The sequence below is a fragment of the Denticeps clupeoides genome, unplaced genomic scaffold, assembly GCF_900700375.1.
Source record: "Denticeps clupeoides unplaced genomic scaffold, fDenClu1.1, whole genome shotgun sequence".
Lineage (NCBI taxonomy): Eukaryota > Metazoa > Chordata > Actinopteri > Clupeiformes > Denticipitidae > Denticeps > Denticeps clupeoides.
The window spans coordinates 217,493-232,444 of NW_021630069.1; the positions used below are offsets into that span (position 1 = coordinate 217,493).

At 40.9% G+C, this 14,952-nt stretch overlaps 1 protein-coding gene across 3 annotated transcripts; it reads right to left on the bottom strand.

Moving 5' to 3' along the window:
- Positions 1-1,351: 1,351 nt before the first annotated feature.
- On the bottom strand, positions 1,352-10,100 carry slc9a1b (solute carrier family 9 member A1b). 3 transcript variants are annotated; one of them, XM_028968187.1, is made up of 13 exons: positions 9,706-10,100; positions 8,352-8,812; positions 7,954-8,204; positions 6,839-7,056; positions 6,198-6,400; positions 5,805-5,894; positions 5,654-5,724; positions 5,398-5,571; positions 5,194-5,308; positions 4,818-4,916; positions 3,202-3,274; positions 2,371-2,654; positions 1,352-1,903 (listed from the first exon to the last, which is right to left on the bottom strand). In XM_028968187.1, the coding sequence occupies exons 1-12, from the start codon at positions 10,007-10,009 to the stop codon at positions 2,374-2,376; spliced, it is 2,340 nt and encodes a 779-aa protein (XP_028824020.1). In that variant the 5' UTR covers positions 10,010-10,100; the 3' UTR covers positions 1,352-1,903; positions 2,371-2,373. The 3 variants fall into 3 exon arrangements, with proteins under 3 accessions (XP_028824020.1, XP_028824019.1, XP_028824021.1); XM_028968186.1 differs by having other exon boundaries at positions 1,352-2,654; XM_028968188.1 differs by lacking the exons at positions 1,352-1,903; positions 2,371-2,654; positions 3,202-3,274 and adding an exon at positions 3,301-3,793.
- Positions 10,101-14,952: the final 4,852 nt, after the last annotated feature.

The following is a 14,952-nucleotide window of genomic DNA, read 5'->3' on the forward strand; positions in this document are numbered from 1 at the left end:
TTTTCACAAAATCTTTGGGCTTTTTACTTTACTGCTCTTTTTTTAAAACATTGTCTTTCACTCATTTGCACAGCTTCACCCTACCTGTTTCACATATTTTATGTTAAAAACATAAAAGTGTAATATTTGGTTATGTTTGCAATATGTGCATATTGGTTCATTGTATACTTGCAACATTTGCAATACTGTGGTCTGTAGCAGTTGCAAAAAGCATTTCACTGCATATCATACCGTGTATGACTATGTATGTGACAAATAGAAAAACATTTTTGAATTTAGAGGGTTTTTTTGTGTGGAGATTTTCCTTGTGTGCAGAAGGGTCAAGTGTGGGGGGTGTCAACTGTAGGACTTGTCAAAGCCCATTGAGACATACTGTATGTGATTTTGGGCTATATAAGAAATAAATGTTGTTGTTGTAATCAGAGCAAAGAGTGGCTATTTTGAAGAAACTAGAATATAAAACATGTTCTGTTATTTCACATTTCTTTAAGTACATAACTCCTCATGTGATCATTCAGAGTTCTGATGCCTTCAGTGAGAATCTACCAAAGTAAATGGTCATGAAAATAAAGAAAACACACTGAATGAAAAGGTGTTTGTGTGTGAGTGTGTATATACACAGGTCCTTCTAAAAGTTCATTATTTCCTGTAATGTACTGATAAACATTAGACTTTCATATATTTTAGATTCATTACACACAACTGAAGGTAGGTCAAGCCTCTTATTGTTTTAATATTGGTGATTTTGGCATACAGCTCATGAAAACCCAAAGTTCCTATCTCAAACAATTAGCATATTTCACTTCCCATCCAACCTGATTTGGAGTTTGAGAGGTGTTGCAAAGAATAATGGGCAAAACTGGCCAAGGATAGGTGTGCCAAGCTTGATGCATCATATTGAAAAATATTGAGGCTGTATGTCCTGCCAAAGGTGCATCGACAAAGTATTGAACAAAGGCTGTGAATGTGATTTCTCAGGTTTTTTTATTTTTAATAAACTTGCCAAAACGTCAAGTAGACTTTTTTCACATTGTTATTATGGGGTGTTGTGTATAGAATTCTGAGGGGAAAATGTATTGAATCTATTTTTGAATAAGGCTGTAACATAACAAAATGTAGAAAAAATGATGCACAAAACAGTGATCACAAAGAACGGCTAAAGAACTACATATAATACAGCAGATCTTATTTCAGACCCCCCGAAGAATGTTTTTTGAATATCACTGAATAAATCTATTTGTATCCATATTTTATAACATTTATTGTGTTTTAAACCCTTTTCTACAAACAGGTAGAACATTTGGATAGTGATGCATAACAGACACGAGAAGAACCACCAGACGGGAATCTATTTGGTTTAAAGGTTATTTATGGTCACTTTAGGTATATACTCCCAAGATAACACGCTGTGGGAACAGCACATCACAGCACAGGGGTCCACCATACCAGCACAAGATAATGATTTGTCTTAACGTTGATAAGCAATTTGTAATAAACAGAAACGCTACCCAAACAGATCAACAGTTCAGACATTTGTTTCATTAAGTTGCTTGTAGATATCCCAGAGGTCTACGATTGCCTCTATAACACTGATAAATCATTATTGCAATAAAGGTATAGGTAACTTTTTGTCTTTATTTTTCTAGACTTTCATTTCCAACAGTCAAGCATCAAACGCTGGTAGTACAACAAGTCTTAATTTCATTATTTGACTAAAATAACATGCTGGTTAGTGATGTTACTTGGCACATTTGTTCCGTTTCTAAACCCCTTTCATAACAGATTAATCCTGCAGAGAACTCACAATTTCATCCAAATTTGAAGCAGCGTTATAGGGCACAGAGGTTACCTCTTCTTGGACTTTTGGCACAGTTCATATCTACTCCACATGGCACTCTCCAGTCTTAAAAAAAAGAATGTCAAATATATATTTCTTTATCTTTGCATATGTGAATAGGAAATGCCAGCCTGAATGTCATACATAACACACACACACAAACATACACACTCATAAATGTAAACCAATCTTTTCAAAATTTACACATTTATACCACAGTTTTCTGATTGGCTGAGAGGAATCCTAGGAGTGACAGAATATTTACAATATCTTCACTCTTAATACATACATCAGCTGTTGCTGAACAATGCTGCTCAGGAACAGCTGGACCAGACATTAATTATATAATCAAGGAAGATTAATGTTATGTGTCTTTGCATATGTATGAAACAGTGGTAAGTGTGTATTAAATCTCAAAAACACACTTTAGGTTCTACTGTACAAGGAGACATTGGAAACCTCAACTCACCAGTGTCACTACCTCAAAGAACAGCACTCAGACTGTATATTTGCCTAAATGTAAACAAACACACCTATCAAGACAGGAAGGTGCTGTCTGCTTCTTCATTCAGATTAGGTCTTGGGTCACTGCGACAGCAAGGAATCCTCAGGTCCCCATCCTTGAACTCACTGACCGCCAGCGTTTGTCCACTGCTGGATCTGGCCGTCTCAGAGTCCTGCGGCCGAGATGAATCATCCACCAGGCTAACAGAGTCCATACGAGCGATGGGAGCCCGTGCCACTTCCATAACTGGAGGGTCATCATTATGAAACATGGGGGACCCTGGATTGAGATTGGAGCTGTACACCTGGTTGTCTGTGAGAAAAGGAGTCACTCTAACATGAACAAGAAGTTGAACATAACATACACAGCATATAATCAACAAACAAACACAGTGTTATCCTTAACAATAATCAGGAATAGTGTTAAAAGCAGAACACCATGTTCAGCTTCATTGTAGAATGAACTCTCTAAGGGCCCTAGTTTCAAACAGGGACTCACCCAGGGCAAGGTGCCAGCACATAACATTCTCTAAATGACAATTTAGAGTAACCACTTCACCTAGTGTACATGCCTTTGGATGGTGGGAGGGCACTGGAGAACCCAGAAGAAACCTTGTGACCTCGGAGATGTGAGCCTATACTTCTAACCATTGCACCACTGTGCAGTCCTGGTTTCATCTATTTGTGTAATTCCAGACCTTACAATAGCAGCAGTTTGAAAATAGCACCAAGCACCTAAATGAATCAAGAATTTGCTGTATTCTATATAGGTATGTACTGGATCTAGATAGCTTGGGATCTTGATGGCTAAACAAGGTTCATGTTTATAATTCTGTCACCCATGCAAGTAAAACCCTCACCTGACTCAAACCTCACCCTCCTCACAGGGGAACAATCCTGTTGCTTTGCAGGCACGGTCAGATAGTGACTCATCTGCATAAAACACAAGGAAAGTGTTTAACACAAGCTGCATATGGTTATAAAGTAATATAATGTATATGGGATATTAAAAGTGCAAACAGTCAAGTCAACAAGTTGACATGATGTCATCTTCACATGTGCCATTCCAGGTGTCAACTTTGCATCTCTATTGGTCCTTGGTACATCCTCTCAACAACATACATACATATGTAATACAAAAAAGCAATAATGCTGTTAAAGCATTTGGTTGTCATGTAATTTTATTTAGTCCGTTTTTGTGCGGTGGGGTGAAATGAACCATGCTGGACAGAAACCCTGCTGCAGATGGAGGAAATGTGTTTACCACACCTTACTGCATCAGTTTACACTCACTGGGGAGGTGGTTGGCCTAGCGGGTAAGGAAACGAACCTGTAATCAGAAGGTTGCTGGTTCGAGTCCCGAACCGCCAAGGTGCCACTGTGAAGCCACTGAGCAAAGCACCGTCCCCACACACTGCTCCCCGGGAGCCTTTCATGGCTGCCCACTGCTCACTATGGGTTAAAAGCAGGACATATTTCGTTGTGTGCACGTGTGTTGTGCTGTGTTTCACAATGACAATCACTTTCACTTCACTCCAGGCTCCCATCATCATTCGCTGCTGCTTTATCCTTCCAATCCTCCCTACATCACCGCAGTGAATCGATGATGATGGAGATCAATGGAGGGTGGCACATGACAGGTTCGGTTCTGCATAAGGCAGTGTTCAGCTGCGCATTCCGCTGGGAGGGATCGCTCAGACCACTACATCTTTAGGCGTTTAGTAAGATGTCTGACCACCATGCAGTGAATGATTTGCAAAAAAGCACACATAGTGAGAGGAAAAAATGCATCTACAAATCAGATTTTCTGTTACTACCTTGCTGAAGTACCTTTTGATTTAATTACACCATTCAGTCCTATTAGGTAAAAGTGTATCAGCATGTTCACTTTTGCAGACTCTTAATTGCAAATTTTTTCCAAATCTTTCAGATTGCGAGGGTATCTCTTATTTACAGCATTTATTTTTGTCAATTTTCGCAGCATCAGAGTTGTCCGTTAATTTTCTCCACTTTTTGATGACTGTCTCCACTGTGTTCTGCGGAAATTTTTGTACATTTCTCCAGACACAAATGTCAGGAAAACATGTCAGGACAAATACATTTTATTTGGAGTTAACCAGAGTCTATTTAATTGATGGCAGGTCTGAACCCAAAAAGACTACTGAGACTTTAAGGGTGTTCACACATGTGCAGGTGTTTAAGGTGTTATAAGTCATATTAAAAGGTAGGGAACGTTTTGAAATAATTTATTGTGGTCTAATTTTTTTACATTACAAAAGCTATTTTAAAAGATATGTGTATACATTTTATATCCATTGAATTTTTCATACAACATTTACTGCATGTAACCTGGATTCTATATTAATGCCTAGTGCAGTACTTTCCTAATGTTTTACATTTGAAAGATTTGAATGTAGTACTATTAAAATATTATTGGATATAGGTTTATACAATTCAGATGCAATAAGTCACTTACCCGCCTTTCCATTTCCACTCTCTTCTTCCGCAGTCGCACCTCTGTCCAGTTGTCCTCGAACGGGTCAGCAATTAAGGTGTGGCGGTTATATGAGTGCAGCTAGACAAGAGAGATTTTAAATAATCATCTGCTCTCTACACTTGGGAAGGCTAAGGAATGTGTGTATAGGGTCACACTGTTCCTCTTACTTTATCTGTTACAGGGGGTCCATGTTAAACTAGAGCTAACAATATACAATTAATCGATTTTCATGTTAATGTTGTTAGAATAGTTCTTTTTAAAGCGGTCCTGGAATCTCGTAGCCATGGTAACACAATTACGCATTTTTCATTCATGGGTTCATCTAGAAGGTTTCTGGTGACTCTGGTGATCTTACCCGCTGTCTAGTCTTTTGGAGATTAGCACGTAGGATCTTCCGGATCTCCTCCTCTTTGACTTTAGAGATCTGAGGCAGAGCACGACCCCTGGTTGATCTTCTCATTGACTCCCCCCTAATGAAATCCAAATCAGTCTGACTGAAAGACTCACACACTCCAGCAAATAAACTGGATGAGCTTTATCCATGATCTCACACACGTACTGCATGGAGGCACTGGAGGGAATGGAAGGCAGCTTGGCAGTGCTGCCGCTCTCTGCCAACATCAGGGCCTGCTTTAGCTCCAGTTTATGGTAAAAGGAGATAAGCTGGGGCTCGGTGGAGCGCTCTCCCGCAATGAGCCACCGCTTCACATACATCTTATTAAAGCGGTTCAGCCTAAGACAGAAGAAAATTAGCAGAATATTGACTTTGTCCTGCTAAACCGAAAAGTCATGCACCATTACAGTTATAAACATACTTATCTTTCCAGTGGTGGTGTCCGTAATGTCCACACACACCCTCAATGCCTGTTAGCAAGTGGTCAAGGAACTGCAAGTGGAAGGCTTCAGTTTAAAAAAAGATAATCACATGAATTATTGCAGAAGAGCAGGTCACAGGGGGAATCAAACCTGAGTATGAATCTCCTCATTGATTGAGTGCTTTGTTTCCTTTTTTTTCTTCACAGCCAACAGTTCCACTAGGGGTCGGATAGTCATGCCCTGGAGAAGAAGAGGGAGCAGTGCAGCTCAGCTCAACTCAACACAACCCAATGTTCAAGCCAAGAGCATCAATATAAAATGAATTCCATGAATACATCTGTATCTATATACTATAAATCAAATTCAAAATTAACATTTTATTTGTCACATACACAGTCTGATATGCAGTGACTGCTCGCGATGGAGCAGTCGCAAAGGCAGCCAACCTCACAGGCGCCATCTTGGATTACAATTCTTACCATATAGCATTCATACTGTAAACAAGGAAAACTAAACAATATTCTCTCTTTTAATCATACTCACCTGGACAAAGACGGTGAAGAAGATGACTGTGATGATTGCAGTGAGGAACATGTTCTTCATGGGAAAGTGTTTTGCGGACAGCACAAAGGCAAGAGAGAATGCGATCGCCCCTCGCAATCCACCGTATGCAACAATGAACTGATCCTTGTTGCTCAGTTTCACAATGCGGAACTTGTTGATGACAAAGGTCAGACCAATCACTCCTGTTTTTATTATTAAAGACAATAAGTTCAAGTCAGATAAAGAACATATTTAGAAACTTTCAGTGAATTAAATTATTTTACATTTAAGTTTAAAGAAGGATCAGAGCCAGAATAAAGATAAGAATCTGGATTCAACTATGAATTTAATTTATTTAAAGATAAAAAGTTATGTAAAAGAACCCTTCATTCTGGATCACATGATTTTATTTTTTTTAAGCGTCTCACATTTTTATTCCACCTGACAAAACTGGTGTCAAGACATTGTGATGTCCATGTCAAAACATTCCTTCTCAAGTCTTTCTCTAACAATTCTTCCCTGATATCCCATTACTAACTGATTTCTCCATATTTCTCCCATATACTTTTCAAATTCCTGATCTAAAGGATCTAAAACAGAGACCTGGTTCATAAAAACATTTTTTAAGATCAGGGACTCACCAAGCACTCTAGAGATGAGGCAAAGGAAGATGGTAGCAATGACAAAGGGCCAGTTCCAGGCATGTGGCCCAGCTACAGTGGACACACCCAGGAAGATGAAGATGAGTGTCTCGCTCACGCTGCTCCACATCTTCAGGAAATATTTGATGGTGGTGTAGGACTTATGAGAAATGTTGGCCTCCACATATGGTCTCATCACAACCCCACACGCTATTAGACTGCAGACAGTTAAAGTTCAAGGTCACTTGTCACAGTGTCACACACTTGTGTACTGGAAGCACATGCAAACCAGCCTGCACCAGGTAACTCTCCCAAGCCTGTTACTATTAAAGTCTGCTTAAAAACTATTTTATCCAGAGAGACTTACAATCAGTAGTTACAGGGACAGTCCCCCCCTGGAGCAACTTAGCGTTAAGTGTCTTGCTCAGGGACACAATGGTAGTAAGTGGGATTTTAACCTGGGTCTTCTGGTTCATAGGCGAATGTGTTACCCACTAGGCTACTACCACCCTGTCTCTGTATGTATATGTATATTATGAATATATGTATGTATACGTATGTATGTATGTTATGTATATTGTGTCTCTGTATGGTACTGTCCTTCCAGCAAGCCACCTTTGTCGCATCTGCCTTCTGACAATAGTGTATTTAATCATACATATATTTATACAGACAAGCAATTAGTGGGCAGAAGTGTCCTAGCAGCTAAGGAAGTGTATTCATAACCGAAACACTAATTGATTCATAACATGAGCACAGAGACAAAAAAAAAATGCTATGCCGATGCTATTGTTTTTATCTCCTACCCATTATCTTTTTTATACTGACATTATAGTTTTATCATTTACATATCTTATATTAACTGAATCACAATCTCATTAACATTAACCTCCCATTTCATGCCTTTTTTCACATTGCCCAAAGACCAAATTAGGAAAGTGCTGTAATTTCAAATAGGTATGTGCAAAATGAGCTTGAATCCTGCGCTGCACCTTGTGCAAAAGCAAAACTAGGGCCCAGAAAGGGACTAAAGCTAGAGCCTTGCACATTGAATATTTTACATCTACATCACCGACATAAAGCAGCAAACAATAGGCTATAAGAATAACACTTACGCCATGATGCCAGATAGGTGGAAGACCTCTGCAGACAGGTATGCCATGTAGCTATACAGGAAGACGAAAAGTGGCTCAATGACACGTGTGTGGGAGGTGAAGCGGGACGTGAAGGCTGCAAGCACTCCATAGACCGCACCCACCATGATGCCCCCCATCGCTACCACCAAGAAGCAAATTATGCCAAGAAAGACGTCTGCCAGCGTCACTATGCCCACATTCCCAAACTCCTCAAACAGGTGGTAGAGCACCTGAGAAGGAACACATGAAAACCATTGAAATCTTATACAGAATTTTACTGATCCTGTGGGGAAATTCAGGATGCAGGTTGGCTGATGACCCCTCACCACCTTACTGATAAACTGTGGGTAAGCTTAACCTTACACCACCCCACTCACCACTGTGACGGCATCATTAAGCAGCGATTCCCCAAACACCAGGATGTGCAGCAGCTCATTGATGTGGATCTCCTCAAACACTGCAAGTACAGCCACAGGGTCGACCGCTGAAACAATGGCCCCGAAGAGAAGACAAGCAAGAAGGCCCACACTCTCCAGCTGCCCGCCAACAGCCTGACACACCCCAAACAGTGTGGCACCCATGAAGAATGCATTCCACAGCGTGCCCACCACTGCAAACACCAGGATGGTTCCTACGTTCTCGGAGAAGGGCCGCATGGGCAGGAAGTAGCCTGCATCAAGGATGATGGGCGGAAGCAGGCACAGGAAGAAGAGGTTGTAGCTGAGAACGGGTGGTGTTTCTCCCATCAGACGGATCAAACCACCAACCACTAGCCCCACCGCAATCAGCAGGCAGCTCTCAGGCACCACACCAGAGAGGCGAGGGATGAGGTGAAAACCTAGTGAAAAAATCATAATGAACACAAATTCGGCAGAAATGTATTACATTCAGGTTCATACTTCAGTTCCTTCCCCCTCGCCATCTCCATCCTAAACAGCTGAAATTGTCTCACTGCAAATCACCTTCAACATTGCACACTGCACTTTATGTACACTCTGTATATGGGATTTAGTTTTTTGCCTATGTATTCATAGATTCATATTTATTTGTACTCAGTAGATATTTATAAACAGTATAAACAAATTCCACAACTTGTACAATAACACTTACACACATCCTTTTTGTTGTTGTTTTTTTTCACTGTACTTGAGAGACACCATCTACCGGAATCAAATTGTATGTGCTTGCACTTACTTGGTCAATAAATACAATTCTGATTCTGATTAACTAGTATATTTAGTCGCTACATTAACCAATAATGCCTTCATCATTTCCTCTTGCCAACAAAGTGATGGTTCCCAGACAGGGAATTTTATATTTCCTGGAGAAATATTCCTTGCCCAACAATCCCCTATTTACATATTATCTTGTTGTGATTGTTGGTCTAATGCTTTTGTCCCCATCCCTTTTAACAAATAAAACTTTATTTTCTCTACTTGTCATAGCTACTCCATGACCAGCATCTGGTAATAACATCTGTATTTTATCCACAAAGTAGGTTGAGATAAGACATTGTCTCTTTCAAGCTGCTCCCTCAAACTGCTGATAAGAGGGGTGTGATGTTTTTCTGTTGAGGTCTGTGGCTGTGTGTGCTCCTGATCTCATAAACACAGAATGAATCCATGATGTATCGGCCATCTGCATTCATTCAATTCGCTGTACCAGTTACGTGGGCACGAGTCACACCTGAGGCTGACTCGAAATAAAGTTGTGCAGAAAGAGGACGATCACCTAGCTTCATGAAGGACGCGAGCAAGATCCACAGCGAGATCTCAAACGGCATCCTGATGTACTCGTAGTTGACGGCCAGGACTGGGAAGGCCCGTCTGCTGTGGTGTCCTGTCCCCTCTCCACCAGTCGCACCGCTGTCCGTGTCGTTAACTTGACCGGCGGATGCGGAGGCAACAGCGCCGGCGAACAGTGCGAGCAGGAACACCCATCTCACCCGCGGAAAAGTTCTCCAGGCTCCGGCCCATCGGCACCTCGCCGGCATCTCAGCGGCTTCCGGGGCACAACTACAGAGAACCACGGGCATACTCCTCCGATGTCCCCAATACGCAGGGACAGTGTAGCTGATGCTCCAGGCCCGCTACAACGTCAAATCAAACGAAGTACACTTCAACTGGCAGCACAGCGCATGCGTACTACGGAGGCGGGGCTGCGTCCTCAAGCTCAAGTGTCCCGGATGTTATTTATCGCCGCAGTCACTTTTACGCAAGTTAAGTGTTTTATTCAAACCAAGCGTAACCGCAGAAGCACGTTTTATAAACAGGCATCTATGAATAGAAGTGCCACCATATAATAATAAACTTTTGATAAAGTAAGATCAGAATCAGAATATCTTTACTGTCATTGTAACAAGTACAACAAAATTAGGTGCAGTCCCCATATTCTGAAATGTCTAATGTGTTTGATTATACTTCTGGATTCCAGAATCTCATTGGAGTGAAATATTTGATAAGAAGATATTTTGCCTGTTACTGTCAAATGTTTAATCTGCCAGACGTGGTGATCATGTTTGTTGAATTTTATAATGTCATTTATATAATCTGTGTGTGTGTGTATGTGTGTGTATATATATATACACACAGTACAGTGTGTGACACAATGGTTCTTTAGGATCCAGATTTTCAACAATATATTTTAATATGTGATGGAAATAAAGCAACAAAGTTAAAATATGTGATGAATGAACCCTGAAGTGCTTGATTTTAATAAAATGCATTGTGGTACAAAATACCTGCAATTAGCTAAAAAGATGTATGTGTGGAGTGACCAGCAGTGTCTACTGCTCCATGGTAGGTATTCATTGGTATTCATTGTTACAAAATTAATTATATAATGAGAAATAAGCAGTTATTTAATTTTTGTGCACCAAACTGATATTTTTTTGTGGACAGAAAGTCATGAAAGACTGAGTTTTTTTTCCACGAAAAGCATTTTGTCAGTCATAAAAGCTCCAATAAATGCATTTCATCAATGACAGAAGGTTGTTTTGTCCACAAAATGCATTTTGTCAATGGCAGAAAGTTACTTTCTGACAACACGCATTTAAGAGAGTTATACCACAAAATGTATTCTATTAATGAAAGTAATTTTTTTATAGAATATCCACAAAATGCTTTTCATTTAAATGATATTCTGTCATTGAGAACATGCCTTGATAAATGATAAAAATCACAATTTGTCAACTAAACAATTTTCTGTCTTTCAAACAACACTGCCTTCTCTCCATGAAATACAACAACAACATTATTTATTTCTTATATAACTCATCATTACATACAGTATGTCTCAATGGGCTTTGACAGGCTCTACAGTTGACACCCCTCACACTTGACCCTTCTGCACACATGGAAAAACTCCACACAAAAAAACTCTTAGAGAGAGAAAAAAAGAAAGGAAGAAACCTTGGGATGGAGTGTGTGATGCCCTGGGGCCATGGGGCTGTCACAGCCGGTGCCCATGCACCTGATCCATTGCACATGGCCCCATTTGGGCCTAATGGATCAGGACTCCATTAAAACAGAATGCAGCTGGCAGTGGACTCTGTTACTTACCTTCTGTAAGTTTTCAGTTACTGGCAATGGCCACACGCATGCGGATTTGTTTGTGTTTGCTCCTTTGTTATTTCCCCAGTCTGGGCCTTGGTGCCATTTTTCATTTGTTGTTATAAAAAATGCCTTTATCCAGATGTCCCGTCTCTGCACTTCCTTCCCCCATCAGCCCACGAATGTCACAGTGATACAGAGAGGAACCCCCTTCCAGGGTAGAGTGCAGGTTGTCAGTGCAGGGTTTGTGATTATTTGTCCAAGAAGAGAAAAAGCAGTATAGTGCAAAAAGTGCAATATGTTTGGAGGTACTGGACAGTGCAGAGTAGGTTTTAGTCCAATGTCATGGTGTACATTATGTGTCCATTATAATGCTACTGGTCCATGTAAAGATCCCTGAAGCTTTAGCAGTTACAGCAGAGGTGGCTATAGTGACCCTCTGGTACGTTTTATGCTAAGTCGTCTCGTTAGCCATTCATTGCTAGGGAATAAGATTAATCTGGTGGTCTCTTCACTGGACACTGCAGGTGCTCTGTGTGCTTGATTCAGTGCCTTGGAGAGAACAAACAGAAGCAGTGGCAGATGGTGACATTGTACAGCTTGTACAGAAAATTTATTTAATTTGTATAATAGTGGCCCGATAGCCTAACTAAGATGACTTGAACACTGTCTGTGCTTGACTAGGTGACTGTGTATTAAATTGGACTGTGTCTGGGACTTTAACAGAAGATCAGAGCGAACAGGTGTGTTTTCAGTTTAGATTTAAACACTGAGACTGTGTCTGAGTCCCAAACACTGACTGGCAAGCCGTTCCACACCTGCGCCGCTCTATATGAGAAGGATCTGCTCCCAGTTTCTGTACTTTTGGGTACCCTTCAAACGAAGGGGGCGTGGCGGATTGTAAATAATTATTATTTTCTTAGATTATTTAACAGTGCTTTGCACGTTGTAAGTCGCTCTGGATAAGGGCGTCTGCCAAATGCCTTAAATGTAAATGTAAATATGTGTGGAATATTTTAATGTTGTGCTGCATTTGCATGTGACCTCGAGTTCAGATGTGGACAGTGGCATGGTTGTGCATACCAAAGTAGTTCTGCCCACCCACATGAGAAACCTCCCTCACCTCTTATGACAAAAAGCAATCTACCGGCATGAGAGACCCCATTTCATCTCATCATGACAGGAAACAGGTTGTCTTTCAGTAAAGCTCCATGCCTTATTTAGTGTATGTTTTCAGGGGTCCACGCCCTTTTTGCCTGTAATAAAAAGCTAACAGTAGCCAGTACAGTTATTGTTATGTAGTCGAATTCTCTAGTTCTAGTTAGAGCTCTGGCAGCAGCATTCTGAACTAGTTGGAGTTTAGAGTGAACTGATTGTCACTTGTGATACACAGCAGCACAGCACACAGTGCACACAGTGAAACGTGTCCTCTGTATTTAAACATTACCCTGAGTGAGCAGTGGGCAGCCATCACAGGTGCCTGGGGAGCAGTGTGCGGGGATGGTGCATTGCTCACCTTGGTGGATCAGAATTCAAACCTGATTATGGGGCTGCTTCCTTACCCGCTAGGCCACCACTGCTCCTTATTTATTTATTTTTTATATTCATTCACCTACTAGAACATCCAGACCGTAATGCATTGCAGTAATCTAACCTTGATGAAATAAAAGCATGGACCAACTTTTCTGCATCTTTCATTGAGATGATGTTTCTTATCTTTGCAATATTTCTAAGGTGAACGATTGCTATCCTAGTGATATTATCTACATACAAATCCAATGAGGGACCTGCATCGATGAGGACACCTAGATCCTTTACTTCTGTACTTGGTGAGATAGAAAGGTGTCATGATCCGGTCCAGCAGGGGTTACTCCAGGTCTGTAGTCTGTAGTCTCGTGTGATTGTTTCCTGATTGTTATCACCTGTGTCTACATGTATAAAACAATCCTGTTCATGTCTGTTTGCTGTCAGGTCATTGTCGGGTGATTTTCCCTTGTCGTGTGTATTATGTATTAAACCTCTGTCCTGTGACGTCGTGCATATGCGTCCTCCTTCGTCCAGCCATCGTGACAAAAGGCTATCCAGACTTATTTATTCAGACAGCTTACATCTGGCTGCTTGAGGCCCAAGTACAAGAGCTTCTGTCTTCTCAGGGTTTAACAGAAGAAAGTTGGTTGTGTCCCATATCAATCTGCGCAGCCAAATGATCATGTCTGCACTCCTACACAAAGAACAAATGTCCTGTTCTGAGATGAAAATGTTGTTACCATAGCGTGGGTGTATGGGAAGGTGAAAGACTGTAGATGAGTTAGGCAGTGTGGGTCAGTCGGGGGGGTGAACAGGAACATCAGAGGACAAAGACACCAAGTATTCATGTGCAGAGCAGTCGGATGGCCTAATCTTTAGCAAACAAGGAGCAGGGAAGGGTAATCCGGAACAGTGATTAGCAAAGTAGTAGCAAAGTGACGAATCAACAATAGGGTCAACAATGTAAGTGGCAGTGGTGGCTTAGCAGTTAAGGAAGCGGCCCCGTAATCAGAAAGTTGCCAGTTTGAATCCTGATCTGTCGAGGTGCCACTGAGTAAAGTACCCTCCCCAGGCACCTGTCATGCCTGCCCACTGCTCACCAAGGGTGATGGTCAAAAGCAGAGAAGCAATTTCCTTCATGATTAATAAAGTTAAAAAAAGAGGAATCTGTGGACAGCAATAACAACACAGTTAATGATGTTTGTTTGAAGTGAAGCTTATAATAATGTTACAAGTGACATTCAAGGCAGGTAGGCTAAAGTAAACGTCACAAACATTATCATCATTAATCATATTGAGGGGGAATCAGAGACCATGAGATTAGGCTACAATCACACTGCAGCACACACACCGAAATTCGAAACCTTTAGGAATAAATCTGAGTATTTGACACGCAACATTCACACCATGCATGAATCTATTAATTATGTTTTTGCAACAACAATAAAAAGGGCACACAGGTGGTCTCCACCATGTGCACTGTCATAAGCTGCTCTCCGCACACACCTGCAAGAAAGTGTCCCTCATTTGGGGTTGACAAAGTTGACAAACCTACTTTGTGCGCATCTCGTAAATGACTGAAAAACATAGTCCAAAGTGTTCCTGGCATGAGTGGGAATGTCCAGGTGTAGGTAATATTCAGGAAGTATTAAGGAAGTTTAAAATAAACCATGATTACATTATTGTATTCAAATCAGTTATAACTGACTTCCAGTATAATAAGTATCCAGTATAATAAGTTATTGCCTGTTTCTGCAACAGTGGCTGAAAGGAACAGCAAAATCCAGACTCTCAGGAAGAAGTTCTAGCCAACATTCATGGGTTGAAGCTAGAGATTTTAGGCTCTGGGAGAAAAGAGATTATTAATTTTTAACTTCAAATTCTGTCCCTGTAACTACTG